Source organism: Pezoporus wallicus, unplaced genomic scaffold (assembly GCF_028554395.1).
Source record: "Pezoporus wallicus isolate ANWC-B61680 ecotype Strahan unplaced genomic scaffold, APGP_CSIRO_Pwel_v1 contig_6665, whole genome shotgun sequence".
In the NCBI taxonomy this organism is placed as follows: domain Eukaryota; kingdom Metazoa; phylum Chordata; class Aves; order Psittaciformes; family Psittacidae; genus Pezoporus; species Pezoporus wallicus.
The window spans coordinates 721,593-740,220 of NW_026636967.1; the positions used below are offsets into that span (position 1 = coordinate 721,593).

An 18,628-nucleotide genomic window follows, 5' to 3' on the forward strand; every position below is an offset into this window, starting at 1 on the left:
CCACAGGTCCTTTTCCAGGCACTCTTCCCTAAGCCTAGCGCGTTGCATAGGTTGTTGTGACTCAAATGCAGGACCCGGCACTTTTCCTTGTTCAACCTCATACAGTTGGCCTTGGTCCAGTGATCCAGCCTGTCCAGATTGTTCTGTAGGGCCTCTCACTCAAGCGGATCACACTCCCTTCCAGCTTGGTGTCGTCTGCAAACTTATTGAGGGTACACTTGATCCTCTCATCCAAAACATTGAGAAATATGTTAAACAGAACTGGCCCCAGTACTGAGCCCTGAGGAACACCACTTGTCACTGGCTGCCAACTGGATTGAGCTCCATTCACCACCACACTTTGGACCTGGACATACAGCCAGTTTTTTACCCAGCAAAGAGTACGCACGTCCAAGCCGTGAGCAGCCAGTTTCTCCAGGAGAATGCTGTGGGAAATGGTGTCAAAGGTTTTACTTAAGTCTAGGTAGAGAACATCCACAGCAATTCCCTTATCCACTAAGCAGAGCACCTGCATTAATTTTACTAAAATAAAATAAAACCTACTAAGTCTGTTCCAAGCAGATAATGGGGTATCAGCTCATTGGAATTCTTCATTTTTTTTACCTGTCACTAGAGGTTACAAGAAGAACTGATTAACACTTGAAATTCCTAGCTCAAAAATCTTGGCTGGGGACATTTGTAAGAAAAAATTTCTTTAAAAAAAAACACTATTAAAAAATGTAGTTACAAACCACTGAACCAAGTTTATTGAAGAAGTAGGTGTCTTATTTTAAAACACGTGAAAAATATGAGCTAGACAACCAATGAGATTTATTCCTGGTGTTTTGTTTTCAGGTTTATTTTAATTGTAAGCATTACTACTACCTCCTGGATGAACATTCAAGTTCCAATGTCAAATAATATATTGTATGAGTCCATATGGCTCTCTACACTCTAAAAAAAAAACGCGTCCTGCTTTTTGTTGACTTTCTGTTATTCAGTGCATAGGGTAACAGGAATTACTCGCTCTGCTCCCTCAGGGAGATAGCCAAATAATAGACTAGCTGCCACAGACTGCACAGGCAAAAGATCCCAATGCTATTTTCAAGGATAGATGTTGTTTCCACAGGTCAAACGCTGGGGAAACCATGGCCTGGTCTGAGTCTGTGGATACAATACTAGCTAATAAAGGTAAGCAGTGAAAAATAAATTTTTTTAAAACATGCATCAACCCAGTTCACAAACGTTGCCATAAGGTTTTCACACTGCTTTCCAGTTGGACTCTCCACGTGCTTTGAACTACACTAATACTGGAGGCATGCAACCTGCCATGCTGAAAGGCAGAGGGGGCATGTTTCTCCAAGCTGCAAACACAATATACCTCTGGTCAGTGCTAAAGGGACATATAAGAAGGCAAAAGCCTCTGAAAGCATTTTGGTTTAAGGTACCATGTTAAACTATCCATGCAATGGTTCTCTTTCTCCTTTTTTTTTAATTAAAAAACTCTCCCAAAACCCACCAAATCAAACACACAAACCCTTTCTTCAGTATTCCTGTTACATCAAAATATATGTGCTGTGCATTGGCTTTCAGTCAAACAAAAAGTAATTTCTAATTTATCCAAAGTCACTTCTCTAATAGATCCCATTCCTACTGACCTGAAACCTCAAGCCACATGTAACTTTAAAATTTCCTTGCCCCTGCCCCATTTTCTACAGTAACTTTGTGGCCTGGACACTGGGGTGCCTCCACGCTGTATCTAAATAGCATTAACTTGACTAACAGAACTTAATTTGGGTGCTGTCAGCTTTTTTTTCTAAGAGGTTGCAACTTGGATTAAGTGTAAATCAATTTTGTCCTTTCTTTATTTATCTTTTTCCTCTTAAAAATGTAAAAAATGCTGAATAAAGAAATAACAGAGTCCATGTCTTTGTCCAAGTCTCTATCATTATTTGAAAGAAGATGGAAGGGCTATTCAAGCAGGGTAACCTCAGCTCTGAGGGGAGCACAGTAGTGCAATATAACTTAGATTTCTCATTGCTTCGTAGAACAGCAGTGAGCCTCAAATCCCTAATTTTCTAGTCACTAAAATCCTTCTTGAAAGCCAAGATCTCTAGGATTCCCTTTTAACTAGTGTATCAGTGCTAGAGACCAGATAGTAGCAGGGAGCTTTCCTCAGTTAGTAACTCTCTGAAAGAACTCTTAGTCACTTTATCATTGCTGTAGTTTCATCTCCTATTTATTTCTCCCTCAACAGCCTCTTAAGATTAATTGATGGCTGACAGGCCAAACAATATCAGACACTTAAGTTACACCGTATAAAATGCACATATATATATACACACGTGTATGTACATACATATGATCTGTATTCGTCTTTCAGTTTTCCTCTACCCATCATCTCATGCATTTTTTCTCCAGATGGCTTGGCAGCTTTTAGGACATTTTTAAAGTCAGAGTTCAGTGAGGAGAATGTGGAGTTCTGGCTCGCCTGTGAGGACTTCAAGAAAACCAAGTCCTCGGCTAAGATCGCTTCAAAAGCCCGAAAGATTTATTCTGACTTCATACAAGCTGATGCTCCAAAGGAGGTAAATAGTTTTCTGTGTGTACTTTGGGTACTGAGTATGGGAATCAATTGGAAAGTTCAGATACAAACTTCTAGGAATAACAGAAAATACAATTCAGTGTGGCTGTTTTGCATTTTCATGTCAATTATTTACCAGGTAGGAAACACTGCATGGGACTCTGTAAAGCAAAATAAGACCTTTTATGGTATATGTGCTTTTCACAGAGGGCATGGGTTTATCTCACCTTCTGAAAAGTCTACCTTAAAATTTAATGAAATATATATTTGATAGAATTTGTTTTCTCTAACCATTTTAATAATGCAATAAGCACCATTTCCTCCATATTTTAGGTACCAGTATATTGGAATATTAGTATATTAGTGGTTGTATTTGTTCTTTCATACAGGTATTTTGACATGATAAAAATTAAAATGGAAACTTGCAAAACATTTCCATCACAGCATTTAATGTTATCTACTCAAAAAATGCTTGTGATGAAGGAAGAAATTACTACTTGATTATTGTTCACATTCTACTCCCTAACAAATTTTTACACTCATGTTTTTGCCTCTGACAGTGAGTGTGCTTTGAGTGTCTCCATGTCTTGCATATGATTGAAATCCATTTTATTATGATAAAAACCCAAAAATACTTTTATAAAATACATAAGGCCAAAACCTAAACTGATGCTGAGTACCTTCATCCCTAATTTACCCATTGATAATCAGTACTTCAAAGGATTTGCATTGGCAAAAAATGAGATAAACAGAAGCAAGTTTTTCCCCGTCTTTTCTGCAGTGATGCCGTCTCTTTAAGAGTCAAATAAAATTAAGAATTCAGTATGGTAGAAAATTAAGGGATAACCTTCCTGCTTATTTGCATCAGCCAGGATATTTGAGGGGAAATTCAGATGCAGACTGTGTCTTGTAGAGGAACAAACCTCAGCTTTCCAACCAAACTGACATTGGTTTTATGCTTCCTTTTTTCCTACAGATTAATATCGACTTCCAAACTAAAACCCACATCTCTCAGAACATCTCTGAACCCACTCTCAGCTGCTTTGATGATGCTCAGAGGTTAGTCTATAGTCTCATGGCAAAGGACTCTTTTCCCAGGTTTCTAAGGTCAGAAGTTTACAAGGAATTGGTAAAGAAGCAACAGAATGGAAATCAGAAGAGATGGTTCCCATTTTTGTGAGAAAATGCCCAAGGGATTATGAATTTGTATATGTCTCCCATTGCAAGTCAGTACAGTTAATATTTTATTAAACTGATTGTACAAACCAGATCTAAATTGCCTTTGCCAGCTTGTTTTTAAGTACAATAGGCACATGATACTTTCTAATAACAGTGGAGAAATAGTCAAGAAACAGGATAGAATATGCCAAGACATTTGAGCTTCCTTTTTTGTAAAGAAGTTTGCCATTGAAAATTTTGCCAGTGCTTGCTTTATCTGTCAAAGTGTTTTCACATTAAGCAGAATGTTTTGGATTTTCTGATTTGTTATTGATTTTTCTGTAGAAGTATGGCCTCAAAAATAAATTTCAGGGGACTTGGATACATTTACTCATTCATTCATCATCTCATTTGTAATATGTCAAAATAAAAAAAATAAAAAAAAATCCTCCTTTAAGCATATTTTATACCAACTAAAAACAGGAGAAGTAGAAATATGGTAGATAACACAGTATGATAATATTTAATAGGCAGATGTTTTATGACAAATGTCCCTGGCTTTCAGAGCATATTACTGTTTCATAATGCAGCTGTCTTCAATATGACTCTATCCAATTTTCTTTGTGTTTATTTAATTTGAATTTTTATTGAGAAGTCTCATTTATTAATTGTGTAGGCATTTGGAAAAAAAAACAACAAACCCTGAGTAAATATTCCTTTGTACATTTTCAGTTAGTAGTTCCTTTTCTTTGCTTTTCCAAGTGTATCAGTGATACTGTCCCCATGCACTCATGAAATGAGTTATTACAATTTTTCAATGAAATACAGGTGAGCAGAAAAGTAAACATCAGAGGAACAGTTTCAGGCAAGTAAGCATGTAGATCAGAATTTAGTCATGGTGTTATTTTTCAAACAAGCAAGATGCAGTAGGATTCTAGTGCAGTTATCATGTTTGCACACACTGCTCTCGTTCATTGCTGTTGGAGAGTTTATTGTGTATATTTTGATGAAGGAAGGAGCTGTTGTATAGTACTGAAATAAGAAATATTTTAAACCATATTGGGCCAGGAAGAATCTTCACTATGGAATTAATTCTAAATACAAGAGACAGCAGTAAGATTTTTCTTAAAAACAAAACAGGAAAATACCCCCCGAAACCTTTAATTTGATATTAATTTGATTGTTTCGATTCTTTTGCTTTTGAGCTGCTCTGAATCTCTAGGAATCTCTCATTCTCTGTTCATGCCTTCTCTACACCATCGCATATTCTATGCAAAAGACCCTCTCTGCTATCCAACTACATTAAAGAACTAATTCATGTAGGAAATAAAGGATATTAAGTAGTCTGAAAGCCCCAGTACACTGTCTTGAGTTGTATACTTAGGTTCCCTGCCACAGCTTATGTAGGTAGTTGGTTAGGTAGGGTGTAAAATGCCTCTTCTTTGACACCCACCATCTTTACTATCACCTACTTTTTCTCGCTGTCTTCTTTTCATTTTCATTTCTTTCTTCCCCAGTACTAGTGTTTAACAGAGAAACAAACACAGTCACTGCGGTTGAGCTGAAAAGAGGATGTAGGTTTGTTTTGCAGTCCCACAGCTACCATTCATTTTGCAATGATACTTCTGTGGAAAACTGCAAGTTCTGCCTGCAGTGCAGCCTTGGTCTCCTTTCTGCACCAGGGGATTTCTGCTGCTTAAAGTCACAGTGAAGGCAGCAGTCAGGATTGCTGAAATTTACTCAAAAATGCAGCAGGTAATTTTCTCTTCTTACAAATCCAGTTCTCATTTTCAGAAGAGAAACTTGCCGCATGTTGGAAGAAGTGGGATCACATCACCTTTCTTAGCAGGGCAAGTAGAAAGAAAAAAATTTACCTTGAAAAGAGATGTGTGATCATGAAACCTCACAACTCCTTTAAAACTTGCACACTTTTGACTTTACACCATCACAGACAGAGCTAGAAACTGGTAAAAAGATGGCTTCCAGGGGTCTCCAACTCCTGTCTGCTTGAAAACGCAGCATAAGGAAAAGTTAAAAATATACATAAAACAGTCAGGTTGTGTGGAATCATGTGAATGAAGCCACGTAAGCCAGTGGAAGGGCCCATGCTCACCTTTGTGTGAGTTAGATCAAATGTGAAATAATACAATCCACTATCTGAACTAGAAATATAAAATTTCTAGAAGTTCTGAAGCCTAGAGACTAAAAATAGCTGTTTTTTTACCATAAAGACTCTGAATTTTGGGGAAGACTACCTGTTATATCTGGACTTTACTGCTATGTGTAAGAAAGGGAAAGCTACCATATATAATTTGGCTCCTGCAAAGAAAGTGCAGGTAGATTAAATTAATAACACCAGTATAAGATCATATTTTATTAATTAATTTTTATGTTCATTTTGAGAGAAAACACCTCCCAGAAAAGTTTCTTTTCCATTTTTTTCCCAGCTTTTCAACTTCTATAATACTTGGCCATGGAAATTAGACTCAATGTATTCTTACAACTTTCAGAGGAGGCCCTGAGTGCTTTGATCTTTAGTGAGAAAAATGAGACAATACTAAAGCAAATGATTCCCTGCCTTATTTTTTTATATTGCTGCTATGGTTTAGCTGTCCTAAGGAAGACATTAGCTTGCATTATTTTTTCTTCTATATTGCATGGGTTTGGTTATTTGCATATAAAATGAGTAGAGTTGGATTTGTCTCTCAGTCCATATCTGTTTCCATTCAGGTTTGCATGTAGGTTATTTTTAGTTCTATGAATATTTTGCCTACTATGCATAATAGTCCTGGAAAGGTAAACAAAGGCACATACTCAGTAAAAACTGTACGGAAACCATGTTTTTCCTAATACAGTAGTTATAACTTAAAAGCTCATAAACCAGAGAAGAATGGAAAAAATCTTTAAATAAGTTGTATTTTTTGAATAATTTCAAATGTACTATGCTGTCATATAAATACCTTGTTTTAGCTGAGAGAAAAGGGCAGGAAGAGAAGACATAAGGAAAATGTAGGATTTACTGTTTTGGATAAAAAACATCTGTGTTGGCAGCAACATCTTCATGACTGCACAGCATGGAGAATGTAGCAAGGCAGGGTACAGAGAGATTACCTTACACTGGTCAATCATGCCTAGGTTGGAGCTTCAGTTCTTCACCAAGTTCCAGTGGCAAAGAACTCCTCATTAATAATGTATTACCTTTCTCTCCCTCTGAAATGTAGAGTAATTGTGCCATGTTAACTTCAGGTTACAGATTCTCTAGTCTTTAAATGACCACCACACATAAATGATGTTATTAATGGTTCTTGTGGTCTAATTACAGATAGTTCTGTCACTAAGCTAAGCAAATACTCAACATTCAGGGCTCAAGGGGCATTTGCTTCTAAATAAAAATTAAAGAATACAAAGAAATATAAACATCACAAACTCAGGAAAGCTCATTCTTCACATAATGTAACATGGGAAGCTGCTTTGAAAGGCTGAACTAGTTTGGTATTTAAAATACTATATTCAATAGTAAGATGCATAGGCAAATTCAGGCTGAAAGGGCCAACATTTCATCTTTGAAATGCTCTTGACACTGTAAAATGACACTACATAAACTAGGAGATAAGAGATAAAATGCCATGGACTGACAACGACACTACTGCTTGTACTGCTAATATTTTTCTGAGTTCTGCACTCTGTCTACCTGGTCTTTCACCCAAGCTCTTCACCACAAAGGAACTTCTCCTGGTTCAAGCTCATTCTAAATTTGTACAGAGCTATCATTTGTCTTCTACTTGAACTTGCATTCATATTGTATAGTTTCACCACCAGCAACTATACAATATGAATAGTTTCAAATTGATTTGAATTTAATTTCCAGAACAAATTGACTGGATTTTGATCTAAATGCAATCATTTTTCCTGTTGTAATGAGATAAAATGGCACAGTTGGAAGCCCTTGTATTTATTGAATTCCTTACCAGAGCTGAGCCTTTTAGGAGAATAAAATTAAAAATGTGGCTTGTTAAATGGCATAAAAGGGGGGTTTGTGATATGATGTCTTTTCAAGCCAAATGCTAAGTGCAACATATTCCAAGCTAGGCAGTCATTAATATTGACACCTTTTACAGTCTCAAATGTCTTTCACTGTTAATATTGAGTCAGTACTGGAAATTCTGTATTTTGAGACAGGAATTAATAGAATAATTAGAATTAGAAATATTAGAAATATTAGAATAACCTGTAGTTGGATCATACTTAATATTTTGTGATACTTATGCCATATTGCAGTTACTCTCACCCTTTATGCAGCTCTCTGCAGTGACAATGACATACCCCATTGGAGCTGAATTCTGTTGATGTGAATACATGGGTTCTCTTAGCAAAACTGAGTTTCTGCATAAATTTTAAATCAGGAAAATTGGATATTAAAAAATATGCCTAGATTGGTTCTGTCATTTTTAATGGCAGGTCTCCAAGCTGCGTCCAACATTTTTATTAGGACTATTTTTTTTTTTTTCTGTGCATAACTAGGTAGTAAGTCTCTATTTTAAACTGAAATTAGAATTGGAGGAATGGTAAAAGGGGACAGGAATGAAGGATTCCAGTTTAAAAAAAATGTCCATCTTGTCCATAAAGTGTCACGGGTTTCTGTGAAGTGAATTAATAATAAAGAATACCTACCACAATTAAGTACTTTATCCCCTAAAAATGCCATTTCAGGTTAGCTCTATTTTTATTATGAAAATAAAAATGTATGTTTCTTAAAAGAAGGGTGGAGTTTTTTGTTGGCTTTGTTTCTCCTTAGAATGGGCAGAAATATGAAGTAATTCACACTTTACTGTCCTCTGTGAAAACAGGTTTTCATGCGTTGGTAATTGAAGTCCATAAAAGAAAAAAATTGAAGTCCATAAAAAAACCTGTTCTCTGTGAAAACAGGTTTTTATGCATTGGTAATTGAAGTTCATCAGACAATTCCTATGAGCTGTTGCTTGCCAAAGTGCTTACAGAGGCATTGCGGTGTATGCCACAAAATTATCTGGTTTTATTTTTGAAGAAAATTGTATCTCACATCTTACTTTTGTAATACATTTCTATATGATTTTATTAATTTTTATGTTAATTGTGTATTTAAAATTATTCCAGGAATTGATCTTTTGTTGGAAATCCATATGAAAAAAGAGAAATAACAAAAAGAATTACAGCCCATTAGAGATCTCCTTTCAGTTCTCAATTATATAAAAGTGAGGGGAATTCATGTGCAAATGAAATCTGCAGGCATTAAAAGGGGATGTAGTACAATGTAATTGAAGAGAAACTGCATAGAGGCAGCAGACTAATGACAAAAAAAAGTAATGAGATTCAGCTTCATAAATGTTAATCTAATACATTTAGGGGAAGACAGCTTGAAATGCAGCCCACTGGGCAGGTGGTATCTAGCAGTATTGTTGAAGGGCATTCTGTACCCTTGGTTTAAGGGCTTGTTTATTCAGGTGTATGTATTAGCTCTTCTCAAAAATACCTTTCAAAGATCTGAACTAGCAGATAATGTTTAAACAATGTCCCTTTTGGCTTTGCCTATGATGGGGAGTATAGAAGTATAATTCCAAGTGCATGGCCTCACATTAAGGACAACCAGCTCCAACTGAGCTTTGCTTCAGGAATTGAAAGCAGTTCATATGGATCTGAATGTATTAGGTCCAAACGCAGTCCTAGAATTCAATAAGCATCTTGAATGTACACAGCCTTGAACTATTTAGGGTTCATTTCATTTTCAAAATATTGTTGGTGTTCACGGGGCAGAGAACCGTTGCTCTCCAAAATTTTCATACATTGGCATTTTGAAATTGGAAGCACCTCATTTATCTGAAAGATATCCGTGAACCAGCAGGAACCCAGTGACTAGGAAATTAAGGCAACAGATGTTTGAGTTATGAAAAAACATTATGACCAGAAGTGACCATAAATACAGTATCTCGGCCAAGGTAATGTGAACCAGGTCTGTTAAAGCAGCATAAAAGCAGAAAACATGGAACACGGTTCAAGGAACCAGCGTGATGGGATTACAGCTCCATGATACAGATTGAGGATTTTTTAGGAACTTTTCCTTGTTTTCCTGAGGGAAAGCACAAAATTCCCAGGAGATAGGATACTCACTGGAATAATAAGTAGATAATGGACCACAGAAGAAATTCTCACTGGCACAGCAGATGGGCTTCACCACTAAATTCTTTTCTGCCCATATTTCACTTGAGTTGGACACTGATTCCACCCCTACAGCAGGCAGTGAACACAAGGCTGGTGCTCAATTCCCATAGCACAAAACTACCCAGGTTTCTTGTTCCCTCGAATCCTAAGCATCCTGGTGTTTTCAGGGAAATGTCTTTATACAATTCAGGGACAATTCTACGTCGCTATTGACTACCCAGATCCACTGTGATATAATCTTTCAGTCACTGGTATTTAAGATTAAAAGAACAACACATTAAAAAGCAAGGTGTGGGAATAAAAAGGAATGGATCAATGTTAAAATTTGAAAAGATACAGGAGAACAAGAAGTGTTAGTAATGTGAATTGTCTGTTAAATTCATGAATGTTGAAGAGAAAAATCCACATGTGAATAACCCGTTTCACAATCACATTTCTGCCCACTAGTGCAATAGCATGTTTTCACATGTTTGTGTGAAAGCACTTCTATATGTTTGACACACTGGTATGAATATATGCAGAAAATAAGCACATGGACTTCAGCCCATACCAGCTCATCTGGCTACCCTGGGTGGAGAACAAAAAAATTCCAAGAGCTGTTGAATCTGTTTGTACAAAGTGGCAACTTTGTACACATCATCCTTCTTACCTTTTGTTTCCCTCATATTTTCTATTGCCCACTGACAGCAATCCCAGGTCTTTTGCAAATGGCCGTTCTATCTCAACTACTTGAATGAAGACATAGTACACACATGTGGCATAGCTCCCTTCATGTGCAAAAGGGGAAGAAACCAAACCACAAGGCAATCTGCCCAATTCCAAACCAGCAAATTGACAGGGAAATAAGTCTGGTTTATAATTCCACATATAATAGGCTTTACTAACTTAAAAAATGGCTTTGCTGAAAAGAGTAGGACTGAATTTGGTACAGAGGATAGCAAAGCTGTAGTGACATCTACGTTCAACAATATGAACAACATACTTCAAATAACCATCATGGTTCTCATTATTATTCCTACTTCATAACATTTTAAGCATCTTCTATAAATAAGCAACCATTCACTTAAACCATAAATAAAGAGAACTCTTTGTCAGACTGCAGGATGAAATCCATTTACAACTTAGCTGCTTTTAACTCTGCTTTTCCACAGTGCTGCAATTCAGAACAAAAGCATTTATTTTCCAGTTTCATTCAAACCAACTCGTTTTTGTACAACAGAAAACCGCCACGAGAGGGCAGACCATTTCTTTCTCAAGATACCTCCGCATTTTCAAATAGAACTTTTTTTCTGTACTAATTTGTGCCCCGATATTTTGTATTTAGATATCGTCTCAATGATTCCCAAGTAAACAAGTGGAATATGAAAGCTATTTGGTATTCATAATGTTCAAAGAGCATTTGAAACTAAAGCTATTATTATTCTGCTACCAGAGCAGAAACAAATGCAGAGGTGTTGGGGTGTGTGTGTGTGTGTGTGTGTGTGTGTGTGTGTGTGTGTGTGTGTGTGTGTGTGTGTGTGTGTGTGTGTGTGTGTGTGTAAGGCAGAGACCCATCAGAACTGCACTGAAAAATAAGCTGTATTTTATAAGGAAACACTACACCTATTTCACTCATGGTAAAAGTACACAACAGGTTTAAACAAGTCAGTTTCTAAGCACTATGTTTAACACGCAAACAAAACATCCCAGTCCTACATCAATTTCAAGGCAACAAGATCTCAAACATCATTCCTTAAAGCAGAAGCTTTTATTTCTGCTCTATCATTTGATTAAGCTGTTAAACTGCGCACATCAGTGTTTCCCAGTTGGTAGGTCTAATTCATCAATGCACCCCTATAGAACCCACCATGTAAGTGGCCGGAAAAGGGGCAGATCTAGAATCTGTGCCCAATACACAGAAGTTCCTTCAGGACACATACGAACAGTCACGAAAATAAACAAGTAACTGGAAAACTTCATTTTCTTATCGTCATCAGGTCACTACAGATCCTGATGAGGCGTCCTCATTACGTGGCTCACTTTTCTGCGCAGGTTTCACAGTCTTTGCTGCTGGAATCCAATAAAGGCCTTTTGGAAGAGACACACATAGAATCATAGAATGGTTAGGGTTGGAAAGGACCTTTAGATCATCTAGTTCCGACCCCCCTGCCGTGGGCAGGGACACCTCACACTAAACCATATCACCCAAGGCTTCGTCCAACCTAGTCTTGAACACTGCCAGGGACAGAGCATTCACAATTTCCCTGGGCAACCCATTCCAGTGCCTCACCACCCTAACAGGAAAGAATTTCCTCCTTATATCCAATCTAAACTTCCCCTGTTTAAGTTTTAACCTGTTACCCCTTGTCCTGTCACTACAGTCCCTAATGAAGGGTCCCTCTCCAGCATCCCTATAGGCCCCCTTCAGATACTGGAAGGCTGCTATGAGGTCTCCACGCAGCCTTCTCTTCTCCAGGATGAACAGCCCCAATTTTCTCAGCCTATCTTCATATGGGAGTTTCTCCAGTCCCCTGATCATCCTCGTGGCCCTTCTCTGGACTTGTTCCAACAGTTCCATATCCTTTTTATGTTGGGGACACCAGAACTGCACACAATACTCCAGGTGAGGTCTCATGAGAGCAGAGTAGAGGGGCAGGATCACCTCCTTCGACCTGCTGGTCACGCTCCTTTTGATGCAGCCCAGGATGCGGTTGGCTTTCTGGGCTGCAAGTTCACACTTCAGCCGGCTCATGTACATTTTCTCATCGTCCAGCACCCCCAAGTCCTTCTCCGCAGGGCTGCTCTGAATCTCTTCTCTGCCCAACCTGTAGCTGTGCCTGGGATTGCCCCGACCCAGGTGTAGGACCTTGCACTTGGCATGGTTAAACTTCATGAGGTTGGCATCAGCCCACCTCACAAGTGTGTCGAGGTCCCTCTGGATGGCATTCCTTCCCTCCAGGGTATCAACTGAACTCCACAGCTTGGTGTCATCGGCAAACTTGCTGAGGGCGCACTCAATCCCACTGTCCATGTCAGCGACGAAGATGTTGAACAAGACCGGTCCCAACACTGATCCCTGAGGGACACCACTCATTACTGGTCTCCAGCTGGACATTGAGCCATTGACCACAACTCTTTGTGTGCAGCCATCCAGGCAGTTCTTTATCCACTGAGTGGTCCATCCATCAGATTGATGTCTCTCCAATTTAGAGACAAGGATGTTGTGTGGGACAGTGTCGAACGCTTTACTCAAGTCCAGGTAGATGACATCAACTGCTCTACCCCTGTCCATCAGTTCTGTAGCCCCACCACAGAAGGCCACCAAATTGGTCAGGCAGGATTTCCTCTTAGTGAAGCCATGCTGGCTGTCACCAAGCACCTTGTTGATTTTCATGTGCCTTAGCATGCCTTCCAGGAGAATCTGCTCCAAGATTTTGCCAGGCACAGAGGTGAGACTGACTGATCTGTAATTCCCTGGGTCATCCATTTTCCCCTTCTTGAAAATGGGGGTTATATTTCCCTTTTTCCAGTTGTTGGGAACTTCACCTGACTGCCATGATTTCTCAAATATGATGGCCAGTGGCTTAGCAACTTTATTCGCCAGCTCCTTCAGGACCCGTGGATGGATTTCATCAGGACCCATGGACTTGTGCACATTCAGATTTTTAAGATGCTCTCGAACCAGATCCTCTCCTGCAGTGGGCCCAAGATCTTCATTCTCACTGTCCCCATGTAAGCAAAGGGACAGGCCCTTCCCGCTGCTTTGTCTGCAGAGCCTTCTAAAAAACCTCAGGATACATTTCTGGAACTGACTTTGGCGAAAAATGCCCATCCTTTGCAGCATAGTTCTGAGACCCTGAGAAATTTAAAACATTTAACACATAGGTAGCTTTATGCAATTGCTCCTGTGGGCTCACACCCAGGGTATTCCCCCTTTTTTGTTTGTCAAGCATAGCTTTCAGGATGCCATGGGCACATTCTACAATCGCTTGACCAGTCGGAGAGTGAGGAACACCAGTAAGGTGAGTGACGCCTCAGGTTTGTAAAAACAGTTCCCAACGATGAGAACTATAAGCAGGACCACTGTCAGTTGTTAGTTGCACAGGGACTCCCATGGTGGCAAAACAATGAAGCAGATGCTTAATAACGTCTTTGGCTTTCTCACCTGTATGAGCTGTGGCAATTAAAAATCCTGAAAAGGTGTCAATCGAAACATGAACGTATTTACGGTGGCCAAATGAAGGGATATGAGTAATATCCATTTGCATATCCAATAATCCAAATAATTAATATTTCATTAGCCTTTAGTCCCCGAGGGTTTATCCCCTGCAATAAGGGTACAGGAGCTAAACACTGACAGCGTGGACATGCACGGACGATTTCCTTTGCTTGTTCTAGGCTAAGAGAAAACTGCTTATGCAATGAATGGGCATTTTGATGAAAAAAGTTGTGGGATAATTTAGCCTGCTCACACTGCTGTGGCAAAACCACTGTCAAAGTCATCTTGTCAGCCACACATTGCCCTGTGTTATTGGGCCCAGTAAACGGGTGTGTGAATGAACATGCATTATAAAGTAAGGATGTTGTCGCTGTTTAAGCAAATAGGCAAGATTTAATAACAGCTGAAAAAGTTGTTTGGTCGAAACTTCCTTGATAAAGGCCACTTGTAGACACTGAACTATTCCTACCACATATACAGAATCTGCAACAACGTGAAGTGCTTCATGTTGGAACAAGAAAAAGGCATGGTGAGTGGCCCCTAATTCCACTACTTGTGTGGACCCAGATAATGTTATAACCTCAGAGGTCCAATCATTACCTGCTGGCCAAACCACAGCAGCTTCACCAGTTTTACCTGAACCGTCCACAAAAACTGTGCGAGCTCCTGGGATGGGAGAATCAGATAATAAGGATTTTGGCTGTAATGACAAAGAGGTTAAAGAATTAAGCAGTTTTTGCCGAGGTAACGGGTGAGAAATGTCATTTAAATAATCTGCCAAGGCACTCTGTAATGATAGGCTTTCTCTGAATGCAGTTGCATATTCAAGAGGTTGCAAAGCAGATGGATAACATCAGGATCTTGTCCCAGCAAATGCTGACAATGCAATCTGCCCTGAGAAATTAGACAGAAAATAATTTCTAATGCACTTACCAGGGTTTTCACAATGAATGGGGTAAAAATAACCATTCAACTACGATGAGTGTTTTCTTTTCGTCAGAGGAATTCACATCCCATTGACCTATTAGTCCATAAGGCTGAAAATCATTAAACGCAATAAAAAGGCTTACTGACAAGGCAGGCTTTATACGATGTGCAAAGGCAGTGCTTATCTTAAATGTCACTTTAATGAGAGTCACATTTGCCTGAGGAGTGAGCTTTTGTGTCGAGGCTACGTCAGGATCCCCTTTTAAAAGGTTAAACAAAGGAAGTTCCAAGCTGCCTTTGCAGATCGTTTGAAGTAGCAATATTTTTAACAATGCGTACTTGTTGCGGGAACACACAGGAATTGTACAGTTTCCAACCAAGATATTGCCAAGGAGGAAGCCGTTGAACTTTCTCTGGAGCAATTTGTAAACCATAATGTTGTGATTCCAGAGAAAGACAACAAGCTGCTTGTTTCAATGGAACTTTGGTCTCAGATGACAGCAAAATGTCATCCATGTAGTGATAAAACTTGATCTGGTTATGAGAATTTTGCACATTAGGAATGCTTCAGCAGCTACAAGTTGACATGTTGCAGGACTATTTTTCATGCCTTGTGGCAGAACAATCCAGTGATACCGTGACATTGGTTGATCCTTATCGATACTTGGTACTTGGGACCATCTGGATACATGCCACTTGGGACCATCATCTGGATGTAAACCAATGGTGAAGAAACAGTCTTTCAAGTCAATAATTTGGAAAAACCAGCTGTCTGGTACACATGGAGGATTAGGGATGCCAGGTTGCAGGGCACCCATAGGTTCCATAACAGCATTAACAGCTCATAAATCTTGCAAAAGCTGCCACCTTCCTAATTTTTTAGGTATAACAAAAATAAGAGTATTCCATGGACTGGTAGATGGAACAATATGTCCCAGAGAAAGCTGTTCCCGAACCAGTTCTTGAGCTTTGTGAAGCTGCTCTTCTTCAAGGGCCATTGATCTACCCAGACCAGGTTTTCTGTCAACCAGGTCAATTTTAGGAGCGGCTGAGCATCAATGGCCCTTATTGAAAATTTGTCATAATTGCCATGTTAAACTGTTTCAATAAATCTCATCCCCAAAGGGTATAAGGCATGTCCAGAACATATGGCTGCAAGATTGCTACCTTCTTCTCCGGCCCCTTGACACATAACAGTACAGCACTTTGCCCAGGGTCTTGAGTTCCTCCAATTCCTGAGGCTACGGCTGTTGCATGTGTCAAAGAGCACTCAGGGGGCCATATAGACGGTTGAATAATTAAAACATCTGCACCTGTGTCAATTAAGCCAGTAAAGGGAGATCCCTGTATCTTGCATGTTAGCAGAGCTTGACTAGTAGTCACCTTCTGCGTTCAGAAGATATATGGAAGTCCGGAGCTGCCAAACCCAGCTGATCCCCTGTAGGACAATTGCTGCTGCCCTGCATTAGATGTACTGAGGGGAAGCAGAATTAATTGTGCAATAGGCACTGTACAAGGAGGCATAGGTGTCCATGCTGTAATTTTGATTTCCCCCGTATAGTCTGAATCAATTACCCCTGAGAGGATAAACAACCCTGCTCTGGAACTGGAGGTTCTATGGATTAACAAAGCAAACAGACACTTAGCCAATGGCCCGAACATTCCTGTGGGTGTTAAATATACACTCTGGTCTATGATTATGGTGCATTGGCTTGTGGCCAATTCTGACCCAGCCCTCCCTGCTGTTGCGGGCTGGAGTTGACTGACGATGGTCCCTGGTTGCACCCCATTGTGGGTGTGTTGTTTTGCAAGCTGGCCACCTGGACTGAGAGTTGTGAGCTTTGCCAATTGGCCCTGTTGGCAGCTTTTGGGGCACCAGATCTCGAGCCCCTCCAGCCGTTTCCTGGACTTGACAAAACATTACCAGATTTGTCCATTTTTGACCGACATTGATTGCCCCAATGATAGCCCTTTTGACGTTGAGCACAAAGTTGGGTAGGAGCCCTAACCTGGGCTTCCCCTTGTGATCCCTTGCCCCTTTCATTCTGATGGGGGCAATCCTTCTTAATGTGACCCTCTTGCCCACAGAGAAAGCATTTCACTGTGCCTTAGCAACAGTCAGCTGCTGAGATAAGGCTGCTGCGAGAAGCTCAGCTTTGTACTGATCCGACCCAACATTCTGACAAGCTGTTATGAGATCGATTACTGTTTTAACTTGATTCCGCAATGGGTCTATCACCCATCTACAATCGGTATTAGCATTTTCAATAGCAAGTTGAAAAAAATAACAAGTCAGCTGCCTGTGGGGAATCAATCTCTCACTGTATAGCTGTTTGCAACCAATCAGGGAACTGTACATAGAGCTCTTGCACCCCCTGCTGGATCGTTGCAAAAGAAGTCTCCCTTTTACCCACATCTGGTACTCTGTGGAGTGCTCTGATGGCAAGGCTAGTCGCTTGAGTAAAAACATCACAGTTTAAAGCTGCTTGAGCTGCCCCTGTTGCATACTGACCCTCCCCCAATAACTCCAGCTGTCCAATCGCCAGACCATACGTTAAATTCTCCATTGCTTGAGCTATGGCTAGGTCTCTATATTCTCTTGACCACTCTGAATATTGTGCAGCTGACAATACAAGCCGCAGGAGAGGTCTCCAGTCTACTGGAGTCATGGTATGCAATTCCCCTATGGCTTGCAGCAAATTCATAGAAAAAGATGCTTGTAAACCATAATCTCTTATAGACTTCCGCACCTCTTTTACCACATCATAAGGCAATTGTCCGAACTCAGGAGGTTGATTAGGCTTATAGAAGACCGGCATGGCTTGCACTAATTGTAAATCATCACATCGCAAAGCCTCTTCTCTACATTTGCCCAATAGACCAAGACTTTACTGCTTTGGCTGATAAAGTGAAGGGGCAGTTGGTGAAGGACGCACCACAGAGGACTGGGACAGCAAACGTTTACACTGCTGCTGCAGGATTTCATCGGCAGTGAGGGCCGCAGCAGCCAAAGCTTTAATGGGTGTCAGCGGTGGGTAAAGATCAGGTTCTGCTTCCGGATCAATCACTCCCAGATTGAAGGGATCCTCCAATTCATCAGATTTTCAACTGGGGGGGTGGAGTGGGGTAGGGTGGGGTGGGTGCGGTGCGGGCCCACCTCAGAGCCAAGCAATTCAAAAGATTGCTTCCCCTCCATTGCCTCAGCCGCCTCAGGGTTAGGAGCTGCCATGTTTTGCAGCACCTGTTCGGCTGGCTATAAAGCTCGCAAGGCAGAGTAAACCATGCGCCAAGTCAATAAATGTCCCTTTAGGGAGTCAGGTTTCAATGTCTGGGCTGCTTGCAACTCCTCTCCCACTTGCTGCCACAGAGTCGATTCATAAGAGGCAGTCGATGGGAACCAGGAACAATGATCTCTGATTCAGACCAGCAATTTAACCAGTTCAAGCTGGGTTCCCTTAAAGCCTTGTCTTTGTAAAATATGCTGAAGCAGATAGTTACCAAGACGCTGCTCCTTTGTTGCGCTTTGACCTGTATCGAAATCAAGGGGTCAGTCTAGCTACCCACGGCTGCTCACCTTAGACGTCCAG

The 18,628-nt window shown here is 40.2% G+C and overlaps 1 protein-coding gene across 1 annotated transcript; it reads left to right on the forward strand.

Annotated features, from left to right (window-relative positions):
* Positions 1 to 1,001: 1,001 nt before the first annotated feature.
* Positions 1,002 to 4,861, forward strand: RGS21 (regulator of G protein signaling 21). Its single transcript, XM_057402436.1, has 3 exons — positions 1,002 to 1,170; positions 2,401 to 2,567; positions 3,540 to 4,861. Exons 1-3 carry the CDS (start codon positions 1,128 to 1,130, stop codon positions 3,741 to 3,743), a joined length of 414 nt encoding a protein of 137 aa, XP_057258419.1. The 5' UTR covers positions 1,002 to 1,127; the 3' UTR covers positions 3,744 to 4,861.
* Positions 4,862 to 18,628: the final 13,767 nt, after the last annotated feature.